The sequence below is a fragment of the Rhododendron vialii genome, chromosome 8a (genome assembly GCF_030253575.1).
Source record: "Rhododendron vialii isolate Sample 1 chromosome 8a, ASM3025357v1".
Taxonomy (NCBI): Eukaryota; Viridiplantae; Streptophyta; class Magnoliopsida; order Ericales; family Ericaceae; genus Rhododendron; species Rhododendron vialii.
In genome coordinates, this window is record NC_080564.1 from 30067746 (window position 1) to 30079771 (window position 12026).

At 39.0% G+C, this 12026-nt stretch overlaps 2 protein-coding genes across 4 annotated transcripts; one reads left to right on the top strand and one right to left on the bottom strand.

The window, feature by feature from the left end:
* Positions 1–1613: 1613 nt before the first annotated feature.
* Positions 1614–7134, bottom strand: LOC131335181 (CBS domain-containing protein CBSCBSPB5-like). 3 transcript variants are annotated; one of them, XM_058370424.1, is made up of 15 exons: positions 6887–7134; positions 5866–6034; positions 5621–5753; positions 5361–5531; positions 5187–5265; positions 4942–5055; positions 4741–4807; positions 4431–4536; positions 4277–4335; positions 3336–3445; positions 3123–3253; positions 2755–2840; positions 2580–2669; positions 2185–2359; positions 1614–1887 (listed from the first exon to the last, which is right to left on the bottom strand). In XM_058370424.1, the coding sequence occupies exons 1-15, from the start codon at positions 7018–7020 to the stop codon at positions 1784–1786; spliced, it is 1728 nt and encodes a 575-aa protein (XP_058226407.1). In that variant the 5' UTR covers positions 7021–7134; the 3' UTR covers positions 1614–1783. The 3 variants fall into 3 exon arrangements, with proteins under 3 accessions (XP_058226407.1, XP_058226409.1, XP_058226408.1); XM_058370426.1 differs by having other exon boundaries at positions 2172–2359; XM_058370425.1 differs by lacking the exon at positions 1614–1887 and having other exon boundaries at positions 1969–2359.
* A 3844-nt stretch (positions 7135–10978) lies between these two features.
* On the top strand, positions 10979–11485 carry LOC131335187 (uncharacterized). Its single transcript, XM_058370439.1, has one exon. It carries the CDS (start codon positions 11077–11079, stop codon positions 11287–11289), a length of 213 nt encoding a protein of 70 aa, XP_058226422.1. The 5' UTR covers positions 10979–11076; the 3' UTR covers positions 11290–11485.
* Positions 11486–12026: the final 541 nt, after the last annotated feature.

Genomic DNA, 12026 nt, shown 5'->3' on the forward strand with positions numbered 1-12026 from the left:
ATGATTGAACGCTCTAAGATACATGTTTGTCTTGCGTTATGATCGTTTATTTTGTAAGGATTGAATTTTTTAAGTAATGCATGCAAAAAATTAACCCAGAAGACGATCTTATTTGATCAAACAATAAACCTGACAACTAAAATAACTCATACTCGTAGTAAAACTCGATATGAGCCTACACGCCCAAGGGTTGCCCCAGAGGTTCGGGCGGATGCTCAGGCTTTAGAAGTACTTCTTACGGTCTGGGGTTCGATTCCTTACTGGTTAAGTACCCTGAAATAAATGGTAGCCGTAATTGATGTGACAGCAAAAAGAGTGTTTTGTTGATGCCTTGCCAATTTTGGGTGTTTGTTTTTTATTGTGTGTGTTTTAAAATAAAATTTGAGGTGAGTTGTAGTGATAGGACTACTACCGTTTGTGAATGATGGTCCCTAGTATGTTACTAGTTACTACAAGGTTTCTGTTTTATATTATTTTTATTAATGATATGAAAACATTTTCTTCTTGTTTAAAAAAAAAAAATAAGAACACAATGTTCTAGTTTACTATGGGAGCAATGCATGGAACACAATTTTAAAACAAAATTCTTGACACAATTGTATTCGAAGTCATTCAATGCATGCTAATCCACCTATATCGAACGGTTGCGGATGCTAGGATGGGGGAAAGTGTGTTCTTATAATTTTTGTTGTTGTGCTCTGTCAAAAAGAAAAGTATACTAGAATTCAGGATCTTGTAGGACGAGCTGCCTTACAGGGTTGTAGGACGGCGAATCTGATCGTCTATTTCAACAATGTCCGTTTCAAATCAATAGAGTTCGGATTAAATCCCAACTCGTCGGCATCAGAATAGACGCCGGCCCTACAACCACTGTAAGTCGAGCTACCTGCAGGATTTCCAAATTCGAAAGAAAGTGCTAAAGACGTAAAGGAGAAAAAGACTAAAGAGGAATGGAGTGGGCGGGCCCAGCCACCGACAATTTACTAAATTATTAGGCCCTGGTGGTAGGTATTGTCGTAAATTATTAGGCCCTATACTTTCATTCTCATTCCACTGTACTACTGCTTTTTAAACTATGGCATTAAGCAATCAAAGCAGCAAAAGACTTCAGTCAAATAATGCGCGTGTACATGCAAGAGCAGGAGTTTGAGCGCGAGAGCATAAAAATGTTTTTAAAAACTACTAAAATTTCCGAGAGTGATGATTGAGATCGAGACCGCAAAACATTTTGAAGGATTATGTGACTAAAGACTTAAAGACCAAGCCAAAAATAAAAATAAAACCCTCACAACTTTTTAAAATATTCTTCTGCTTGAAGATGAGGCCAATTGACAAAGATAATAGCCATATTCTAATTGAGAGCACAATCTTACCCGTCCGTCTCTGCCATCAATATTCCAGATTTTAAAGAACTCTTCTACTTCCCTAGAAGAGTTCTATTAAAATCCAGATCGTCCCTAACTTTTGGACTCGCAAGATTGGGCGCTAGAAAAACTTATTTACAGAGGTCTTTTCCTAATTAGAATAAGAAAAACTTATTTACAGAGGTCTTTTCCTAATTAGAATAAGAAAAACTTATTTACGGAGGCTCCATAAATAAGTTTCTCTCATTAAAAACAATCCTCCACCAAATGATGAGTTCAGAGTAAACCAATTCCAGCCTTCAATGTTACACACAAAAAAATACAACACTCAAGCTGCCCATTCAGTGAGTACTAAATCCCTTTCACATGCAGCGTAAACGTAGGAATTTACGCACATCCAACGGACAAATGAAACATCGTTAATGGTTGAAAAAATTAAGGAACTTGTTTCCAACTATAGCTTTAATAAACCTAGGTTCAAACCAGATACGCCCCACTTCACCTCTAGCTCGCTTCATTTTTCCTGATTAGACAAACCATAATTTGTGTTTGGTTAAAGATTATAAACATACAGGGAAAAAGAAAAAACAAAATACATGAACGATAAATTGCTAACGAGGAAGAATGCGTTTCGAAATATTCTTTCTCGTCTGATGAACTCTCATGTTTACGCTCATGCGTATGCAATTTAATCTCGCCAATGAATGTGAAACATGAGATCTGGTCCTTTCCATTTGTTAGCTCGGCCTTTGTAGTGCTCCCAATGAATCATCAAAAAAGAAAAGAAAAAGAAGAGGAGTAGTTTACAGTAATCAGTTACCAGCCCTCCTCAAGTACACTAACACGCCTAGTGCAGCAACTAGTGCAGCCCCTGCAGCAACAGCACTGTTTGCCGAAGCCCAAGCTTCCGATTCAGCATAATCATAATCCACACCCTTGGACCTTGAACCTCTCCTTCGGCGTGTTGCAGAATAATCTAGATGCAACTTTAATCCCTGTTGAAGGTTAAACGAAAACACACGTATATCAGACTTCAATCTTCATAGTTAGTATGAGAGAACTGTTAATTCCTATGGATGCGATGGTATTGAACGTGATGATCCAAGTTGCAGGGGCAGCATTTGTTGCCCAAAGTTTAGGCAAAGTCTTCTAAGATGTTGTATCTGTCATTCTGCGTACTTTTCAGATAAGGGCCAAAAGGGGTCATCTTCTTACCTTCCAACCGGCTAACGTTGCATGGTCCAAAGCTGCAGCAAGATCACCGTCTGATGCAAGTACAACCTTATCATGATCTTCATCTTCATACTGCACATGTGGTTGTCAATGAGCTACGATGTCGGAGTAAGGAAAATCTGAGTATCCAAATATGGTATAAAATTACAACATATACCAAAATCTGAGGCAGGTTGTTGCGGTCAATTTCATCTCCCATCCTCTGAAGGATGGCAGTAATGATATCCGTCAAACTCTGTGTATCTGAACTCACAATCAGAATTCTAAATCGTTAGGTCATAAAACGTGAAAGCCAAAAGCTGAATTAAAAAGAAGTGACGCACCCAGAAGATATCATCAGCGAAAATGATATGGTGTGATATACACAAGAAGTTCTACCAGAAGTTTCTTATGAAAACAACATGAATCCAGACCCCAAGACCATCCCCAACAGTTAAAATTCTGGGTTGAGTCATGAGTGGAAAACTATTAATCTATCCATTTGGTCCTTTGAGTAGGAAAACTAAGCAGAATAAAGAGGCATACCACAATTGAATCTATGCATTCGGCCCTTCTTGTCTTGAATTTTAAAAGCAAAGGTATTAGGCAGGTTTGACAAAGGACAGGAATTCGATCTTCCTGTCTCAGCACTTTCTGACGGCATTTTCAAGCTATCACTGAAACATGACCAGTAACATGTATTAGCAGCACCACAATACAAACAATTTATCATCACATTACGAGCAAAATGTCTTCAACCTGTGTGCATCTTCCTCGTCATCTGCTTGAGATGATTCCATGGCAGAATCCCAAAACTTTTGCATCATATTGCTTGCAGCCTCGTTACTAACCCCAGAAGTACTTCCCACCTAATGGATGCACGGAACAATGAGACCATATTATTCACCATAGAACTACAGAAGTGTGAGCAGAAAAATGAATAGTTCGGATAATTACTTACACTAAAATCTGCCCATCAATCACCTTACAGGATTAGCTATTATGCTTACAAAATCATATTTGCAGAACAGTTAGTTTCAGCAGACGAGAAAATTTTTGAAGTGGTTAGAATACCTTTGATTCGGGTTAAACCAAAAGTTGCAAGGATCCGTAGGGCTGCCTCTAAGAATATGCAAAAGGTTCTAGTAGGCCACAGAGACCAAGTATAACACAAAATAGAAACAGACAATATTATTTCTTGGGCGTGGATAGGGTGTTTTCGTTACTTGAATTTCGTTAACAACTAGCATTCTCGAAGGAGATATAATACAGTAGTTCTAAAGCCCCAGTGTTGTGAATGCCCCCATTGTCATTATCAGATTAAGAAAGCATAATAAGGCAATGGAAGATTTCCAATGTAATCAAAGCATACACAACTTATCATACCCAATAGAAACCATAAAACCTTGAGATTTAAGTTCTCTTGTAAACACCCGACATCTCTCCAGATAAAGGGTGTTTGGTTAGGGTTCTTAAATGACTTGACAGGAATGGCACTGGTTACAGAACTCGAGAGAATTTTCTTTGTAAGGACTCCCCCTCTTAATAGGACACCTGGTAACAAGTTATTGATGATTCACAAGACAAACAGCTGAAAGGTAGACCATTCCCAAATTCGTATTACAAACGTTGCTGATCAATGTCAAGTACATGTAAACCTATTGAACAATTGATAGTCTCAGAAGAGAAAATTGACTTACTGTGGCTACAGCAGCATGAGTGATATGAAGTACATCAACAACAGCAACCACTATTCCATCTGTATTGAACCATCTACATTTGTCATGAACTATGACCAGAAAAATCCTAAGAAAATCTATACAACCTTCTATTGACATTTTGATGGTAGATTACCTCTATCAACAACAGGAAGGTGTAGAAACTTTCCATCATGCATGATATGCAGAGCATCAACAATGGGGGTGTCCACAGTCGCACATTCTGGATTTGGAGTCATTACCTTGATTATAATTCAAAAGCAAATTCAGGAAGTTTAGTATTATTTCTCATGCATATAAGAAAAGAAATGCATAAACATAGATGTCCATTCATTAGCGGAGAAACTTGTAAAATTTCTGATAACCTGAGTTACAGGACTCGGAACCCATACATCATACACCCAGTGAAAATTGAACACAGATTTCCATCAGGATTAGACAATCACCTTATCCACTAGAGTAGACTCTAGAGGAAGATTTTGTGCTATTAACCGCATCAAGATATCCTTTGACCTGACATAAATTTAGAAAGCACCTATCATAACACAATTTACATTACCGTAAAAACATTTGTTGAAGTATGCATAGTCGCCTTTAGGGACCCAAAGACAAACTTGCAATGACGAGTCAACCAAGAAGGAACTCACGTTAAAATTCCGCACGGTTTGTTTTGAACTGTCACAACAGCTGAACCATTATGATGCACAAGCATCTTCTTTGTTACCTCCAGTACTGTGTCAGTTGGCGAGACTGTTACTATCCTGACAGCGCCACAATGGAAAACAAACTTATACTATGTTAATGAGTTAATGTTGGACAAATTTATAAGAAACAACTGCATAATGTGAAATACAAAAGCAAAAAAAAAAAAAAAAAGAAGGATATTACCTACTTTGAATTCTCAGGTATGATTGTAGACAAAGAAGGCCTAAATAATCGGTCTCGAAGTGTTTCGATGAAAGTGTTAGGACCTGTTTATCAAGCAAGGAACAATTAAACAACTATCATTCAACTGCAATATCTAGGCCCTGCTAGAGAATTTTTCCCATATGCACTTTCGACTAACCAGATTTAGACGTCCCCCACTGTTTTTCAACACCTTCAACAGCTGCTGCAATGGCCTTCCCCTTTTCAGCTGCCCTTTCCATACGGGCAATAGCATCATACAGGCACTTTGCTATATCAAGCAAGGCAATAACTTGTCCATTCTGCACGACGGGCAAATGTCTGAATTTTCCTGCATGGAGATATCCAAACCATATTCAGTGAACAATATGTGTATAAGAACATCCCATAAATAGGTCTTCCTTAATTATCAATACTAACCGGTAACCATCTTCTGTAGGGCTTCAACTGCAAGAGTCTCGGAAAGTACAAAAACAGGATTCCTAGTCATGACCTTGGAAACAGGTGTCGCCTCAAGATTCACCTCGCGAGCAATAACTCTTGTTGCTATATCCTTTGGGGAAAAACAAGGAACAATCAAAGACATACCAAATTTAGAAAATGAGATTATCAAACAGAATTATGTAATGCAATTTGCACAAGAGATTACGCCATTACGGTCTAACCTTGTCTGTTAGGATCCCACATAGTAATGCATTTGTGTCAGTCACTAACAAAGCATCAACCCCGCGAGCAGCCATCCTACGGCAAGCTTCATAGATACTTGTAGTTTCAGGTACTGTCAGGGCCTTCGAAAGCCTCAGTCGCCTCACTGTACGCTCTCCAGTAAGCCCCCTGGCCCAAATACAAGTAGAAGCCAATCAATATCAATGAAGTCAGAATTTTAGAGTTCCTCTCACTATTTTTCTTGATATAGTTGACTACTTTGTGGTTTCTATGAAATAGAATTGGAGGCTTTGATTTTCTAATGGCTCTAAATCCCATCCAAGGCTATACAAGCGCACGGAGTATCACCTCAGGTCATGAATTCGATGATATATATAAAATCCATGTCTTTCAATCTGAATATCTCACTCCAATGAATCATGAGATCACTAGTAAACAGAAAAATGTATCACTTGTTGAAGCAGAAGTAAAGAAAATCAAATCATTCCGTAAGGTTTAGGAAGAATGCTACAACATGGCTGAATTCCAATCCAATGGGAAGATAAATTTCATGAGAGCATGCAAAGATAGTATCCATCCGCGCGGATATTAAGGGGCCCCACGTAAAAAAAAAGAGTTCATAATATACTTTTATATTTTGTTCGCGTACAAAAGTGCAAATAATAGAGTTTGCATTGTGATGCCTTGTGTTGGTACCATCTGTATGCATATTATATACACTGTTTTGTACACCGAAAAAAAATTTAAGTTAGCTCAGGGCAGAATCAATTCCTGGTTCCCCTTGCCCATATCAACAATTTTCCGATATTTAATTCTTCAAGTTGTCGAAGATGTTCTACAAAAAACTAAAGAACCAAAGTTAATTCCAAATATCACCTTACCAAAATTTTCCTTCCTAATTTGCCCCACATACGAATCCTGGCTCCTCCCAACTCCCAAGTGTGTATCCATACACATATAACTATACATACAACCAAAAAGAATATGTGACTATACGTAGAGGATGGAAAGAAAAAATACATGGAACGAGAAGAAAGAGATTTTCGGGTGGGATCAAGGCCGCCGTTCTCGGAAGGTTTCTTCTTCGCCTCTGCTGTTGATGAGCTCGTCATCGACATACTTCTCCTCCAAGAACCCCCTTGACTCATCGGCATCGATCTTCACCTAAAAAGAAACAAAAAAAGGTCTCTCTCTCTCTCTCTCTCTCTCTCTCTCTCTGGCAGAATGACAAAGTTACCGAATGTGTTAATGCCTTAGTGGACCCTAAAATTGAGATTCTGTATCCGTTGAACCTTTGAACAACAGAGGAAATTTGTTGGTAGGATTAATGGTGGCCGGGATTCCGAACGGGAATTTGGTTTTCCTGGGAAATGTCTTTCGATTTCCCGGGAAAATGCACCGGCCGGCCGACGCTTGTGCGGCGTAGGGAGAGGAAACAGAGGAGGGAAACGAACCCTCAGAAATGTCGTTGGAAATTGAATTTGTTCCAAGAATGTGGGAGGGACGACCAGTGGGACCCCGCCACGTCATCTGATTTCTCGAGTGGTTAAGGCTCCAATTTTACCGGGGAAATTGCGAGGCGTTGCAATTTCCGTCCCGATAGGCGATAAGTCCACTGCCATTGGTCGATGTTAAGTACTCTGTTCTATATTGAGTGTTAATGTTATTATTTTGAGCATTTTAAAAAAAAATTATATCGTTTAATCTATAATGCTAAAAATATTCAAGCTCTGTTCCAAAACTTAAATAAGTTCTTATTTTTTGTTCAATAATAAAGCTTGTTTCTCAAAATAAGAAGTAAGTATTTATTTTCTCGATAAAGATATGTGATACCGACAGCCCCCGTCAGAAAATCGTACTGACGGCTACAAGACGGCTGATCCAAGCAGTTCAAAAATTCTATAAAAAAAAAACCGAAGGGGCTCAAGCGGGAATCAACGGCATCCGAGGTGTGTAGAGTGCTTGATCCAAGTACTCCTTTTTCGTGTATATATGTATATATATATACATGAAAATAGGGTGTTTAGATCAAGCACCATATGCACATCAGATGTCATTGATTCTCGCGTAGGCCCCCTCGGGTTTTTTTTTTTAAATTTTTGGATGGCTCGGATCGGCCGTCCGGTGGCCGGAGATAGCCCGGTGCGGCCGTCTGTACGATTTCCCTACGCTGGGGGTCAGTACTTATAGCAGCACTCTTATTTTTGGGTTAAGACAACTTCAAGCTCAAAAATCATGTGTTTACGCAAAAAATATTCCTATCAATATGGCTTTTGTTTGATAGATCTCATTGAGATCTTTAATATGGCACAAAAAAATTGAAAAATTATTTTTCACATTTACGTTATTTTTGAGTTTGAAAATGTGAAATAAGCTGCTTATTTGGGTTTTGTAGAACAACCCTTCTTATTTTTCTCTGAGAAGTTCCAAAATAAGTACTTATTTTTTAAGAAGGTTTTTGGAACGGAGCCTCAATATAGATATTTTTTGATAAATTTCAATTCATTTTATTATACAAAAAAATTAAAATTATAAAAAATATTATAAATTAAAAAATATAAACATGACAAAAATAACAGAAAAAAGTAAGAATCGTACCTCAATATATAACGGATGGAGTACTATATTATTTTGTGTGAACCTTGGGGTTTGACCCAACCATTAATCGTCGTCTCCACCGGGCCCAGGAGGTGTGAGTTCCATCCTTATGTAGGTCAACTATTTAGGAAGTCAAAGATAATGCAGCAAGACAACCTTTTACGGCTTAACATTCACCGTTCAACATCTTGCCATCCGTCTTGACAATTAATGAGTTAAATTTTTAAAAAAAATTCTTTGAGGAAAAAGTTCCGACCGTCACCATCTATCTCGCGAGCTTGACTCAGCTCGGCTGTTAACGCTCGATTTGGCTCGTTTACTAAACGAGCAGAGGGAGTTCGGCTTATTTGGAAAAAAAACTTGGCTCGTTAAGGGAGGTCCGGCTCGATTAAAGATGCTCATTTAGTAAATGACTAAGCTCAGCTTGTTAAGGCTCAAGCCGATCTCCAACTCAAGTTTTTGTCTCGGTTCCAACCAACTCGAACTCGGCAAAGCTCGACTTGGCTCGTTTGCAGTCCTGACCTGAAGGAGGAGATGTAGCTATATCCATTCCTCAAGCCTCTAACCCATTCAAAAGCTGTGGTGTTCCCATCCCCTGGATGTGGATGCATTTCTTCAGATAAAAGAAACAGACCTTTTATTTGCTCTCTACAAGTGGTTTAGCATCTATACTTAACATATGCTGCTATCCAAAAGTGTTAAAAAAATACACTCTGGATCATGTGCTAGCTACCACAAGGCCAAATGATCAATAAAGGAATATTAGATGACCCCAACCCTCCCTCTTCCTTTGCCATGCCCTCCTAGTAGTACTATATATATTGCTGATCAACCTCTGTAGTCTGTTCCATTTTCCAGTTATTTCGATCTTCGCAATTAGTTTCGTATTCGACCCCCATTTTTCGTTAAGGAAGGAAGATAGATATAGGATCGAAGAATGTTGGATTGGGCACCGATAGTGATTGGGTTACTTCTGTTCATACTATTCTCGCCAGGGCTCCTCTTTCAGATACCCGGTAACACCCACCACCTCGAGTTCGGAAGCTTCCAGACCAATGGGAAAGCTGTGCTCGTCCACACCCTCCTCTTCTTTGTTGCCTTCACCATTCTCATTTTGGCTGTGGGTCTCCACATCTACACCGGCTAATCGCGTATTTTCCAGACAAGACACAGGAGAAGGTTTTCATATAACTAGAGATATCCTCTAGTGCATGTGAACAGGCAGACCCGGGTGTTTTCATTCTTTCTTTTTTAAACTTTGTAAGCAGTGTTTTGTAAATGGATCAAATGCATTATTTGTCGGAGTTTTCCTTGCTAAGGTTTTGTGGCTTCCATTGTTTTTACTCTCGAAGCAATTTGGACAGATCTGTATAGTCGTTTATCTAGCGGATGTTGGTTTAATTATGCGTGGCCAAGTGAAATTCTTTGTGGTCAAAAATAGTAATTTTTTGCGGCCTAATTCTTCGCAGCCAAGAGCAATTTTAAGCGGCCAAGTGCAATTCTTCATGGCTAGAAGCAATTATTCGCGGCCAAGTGCAATTATGCCCGGCCAAGTGAAATTCTTCGCGGCCATGAGCAATTCTTCACGGCCAAGTGCAATTATCCGCGGCCAAGTGCAATTTTAAGTGGTCAAGTGCAATTCTTTGCGGCGAGGAGCAATTTTTCGCAGCTAAATGCAATTTTGTGCGGCCAAGTGCAATTATGCGCGACCAAGTGCAATTTTGTGCGGCCAAGTGACAAGTGCAATTATACGCAGCCAAGTGCAATTTTGCGTGTCAAAGTGAAATTATTTGCGACCAATAGCAATTCAAAGCGTCGATTTTTTTTAAAAAAATAATGCTTGTTATGCTACTCCTATATATTCATCCCAATAAGGAATTACAATAATAAAGTTATGCATTTGTGATTCTCCGCTTGACTCTTGGCATTCTTCCTAAATACAGCATGTCTTTATTAAGCTAATAAAATAAAGGAAACACCTTACTCATGACTTACATGTATGAACAATGGAGGACAAGGATCCTCTCCAGACTTCAGTCCAACATTAACGGTCCAGTTTCGGCTATTTGGGGCCACTTTTCGGGCCCACGTAAACGTTTCATTACATTCACATTTTTAGAACTCTTCGAAGAACTTGCCTGTTTATTACCATCGGACAAGAAGGATTAGATTTTAGGCCGATGATGCTTGGGCGGCAGGCTTTCCGCCCGACGAAAACACCTCGTCCAGATCCTTTGACCACATCAAAAAAACATGTTAATCGGATCCCGTTTGATTTGAACTCGGGATGAATTTATCTTTAAGGTATAAATGGGTTTTAAAGGGTTGCATCCAAGTTTTTTTTTTCCGACTTTCCTTCCCTTTTCCTATGTCCCAAACAAGCCCTAACCCCTTTCCGTAGACTTCACGCTTATCACTTAAATGTTGTACATTTAAAACTGACCCTCCCTATCCAAGAAGATCACAGCCCTCCAAAACCAATTCCACACACCTTCCCATACTCGAAATAACTTCTTCAATACCTCTCTCTCTCTCTCTCTCTCTCTCTCTCTCCCATACTCGAAATAACTTCTTCAATACCTCTCTCTCTCTCTCTCTCTCTCTCTCCGGAAATGTCAGGAGACTGGGGGCCGGTGCTGGTGGCGGTGGTGCTGTTCGTGGTGATGACGCCGGGCCTGCTGTTCCAGATCCCGGGTCGAAACCGGGTGGTGGAGTTCGGTAACATGCAGACGAGCGGAGCCTCCATTGCGGTCCACGCCGTCATCTACTTCGGCCTGATCACCATCTTCCTCATCGCCATTGGCGTCCACATCTACGCCAACTAGTAGTAAATTCGATTTCGCCCTTCTCTATCCTGTTCCCTTCTTATTAGATCTCAGAAACCTTCAAAAATGCTTCTTTTGATGTTACGGTATAAGGTACTCTCCACTAGGTTTTGGAATTTATTTGGGTTTTGGTAGTATTAGTTTCCTCATTCCTGTGTAACTCGGTTGATGTGATGCGAGTGTTTATCTTTCTTTCTTTTTTCCGCTTTTTATTTTTTATTTTTATGGTTTGGTTATATTTTTCACGTATTTTCATTTTGTACGGCTGAATTTCGGTTTAGATGGTAAAAAATAATAGTAATAAGAAAGAGAGGATAATTAAATTAAAAAAAATTGACTGTTGATGGCCTCAAGGATCGTACATAGTTTTTCACTTCATGTATGAATGATTTATTTATTTCATTGGTTGATTGTGATTAACTCTCAAAGCCACATAGGAATTAGAAAATACATTGGAGCTGATTTATGAGAAATTACTCTCCATTTTTTAATAAAAGAAATAAATGAAGAAGTTGTAGATATGCTCTGAGCTAAATATTTTTTTCCATATATTTTTGCAAAATAAAGAAGATCTAACTAACAACTTGCGTAATGATTTGTTTGGTTCCCTCAAATTATTTGACTCCCAGAAGGGTTTATAAAAAGTTCTCTTTCCCTTTTCCCAAATTCAAATTGTCAAGACACATGAACAAAAAGAATCTTTGATCCTCTTATTATGGTTGTCCACCTGTTAGTCA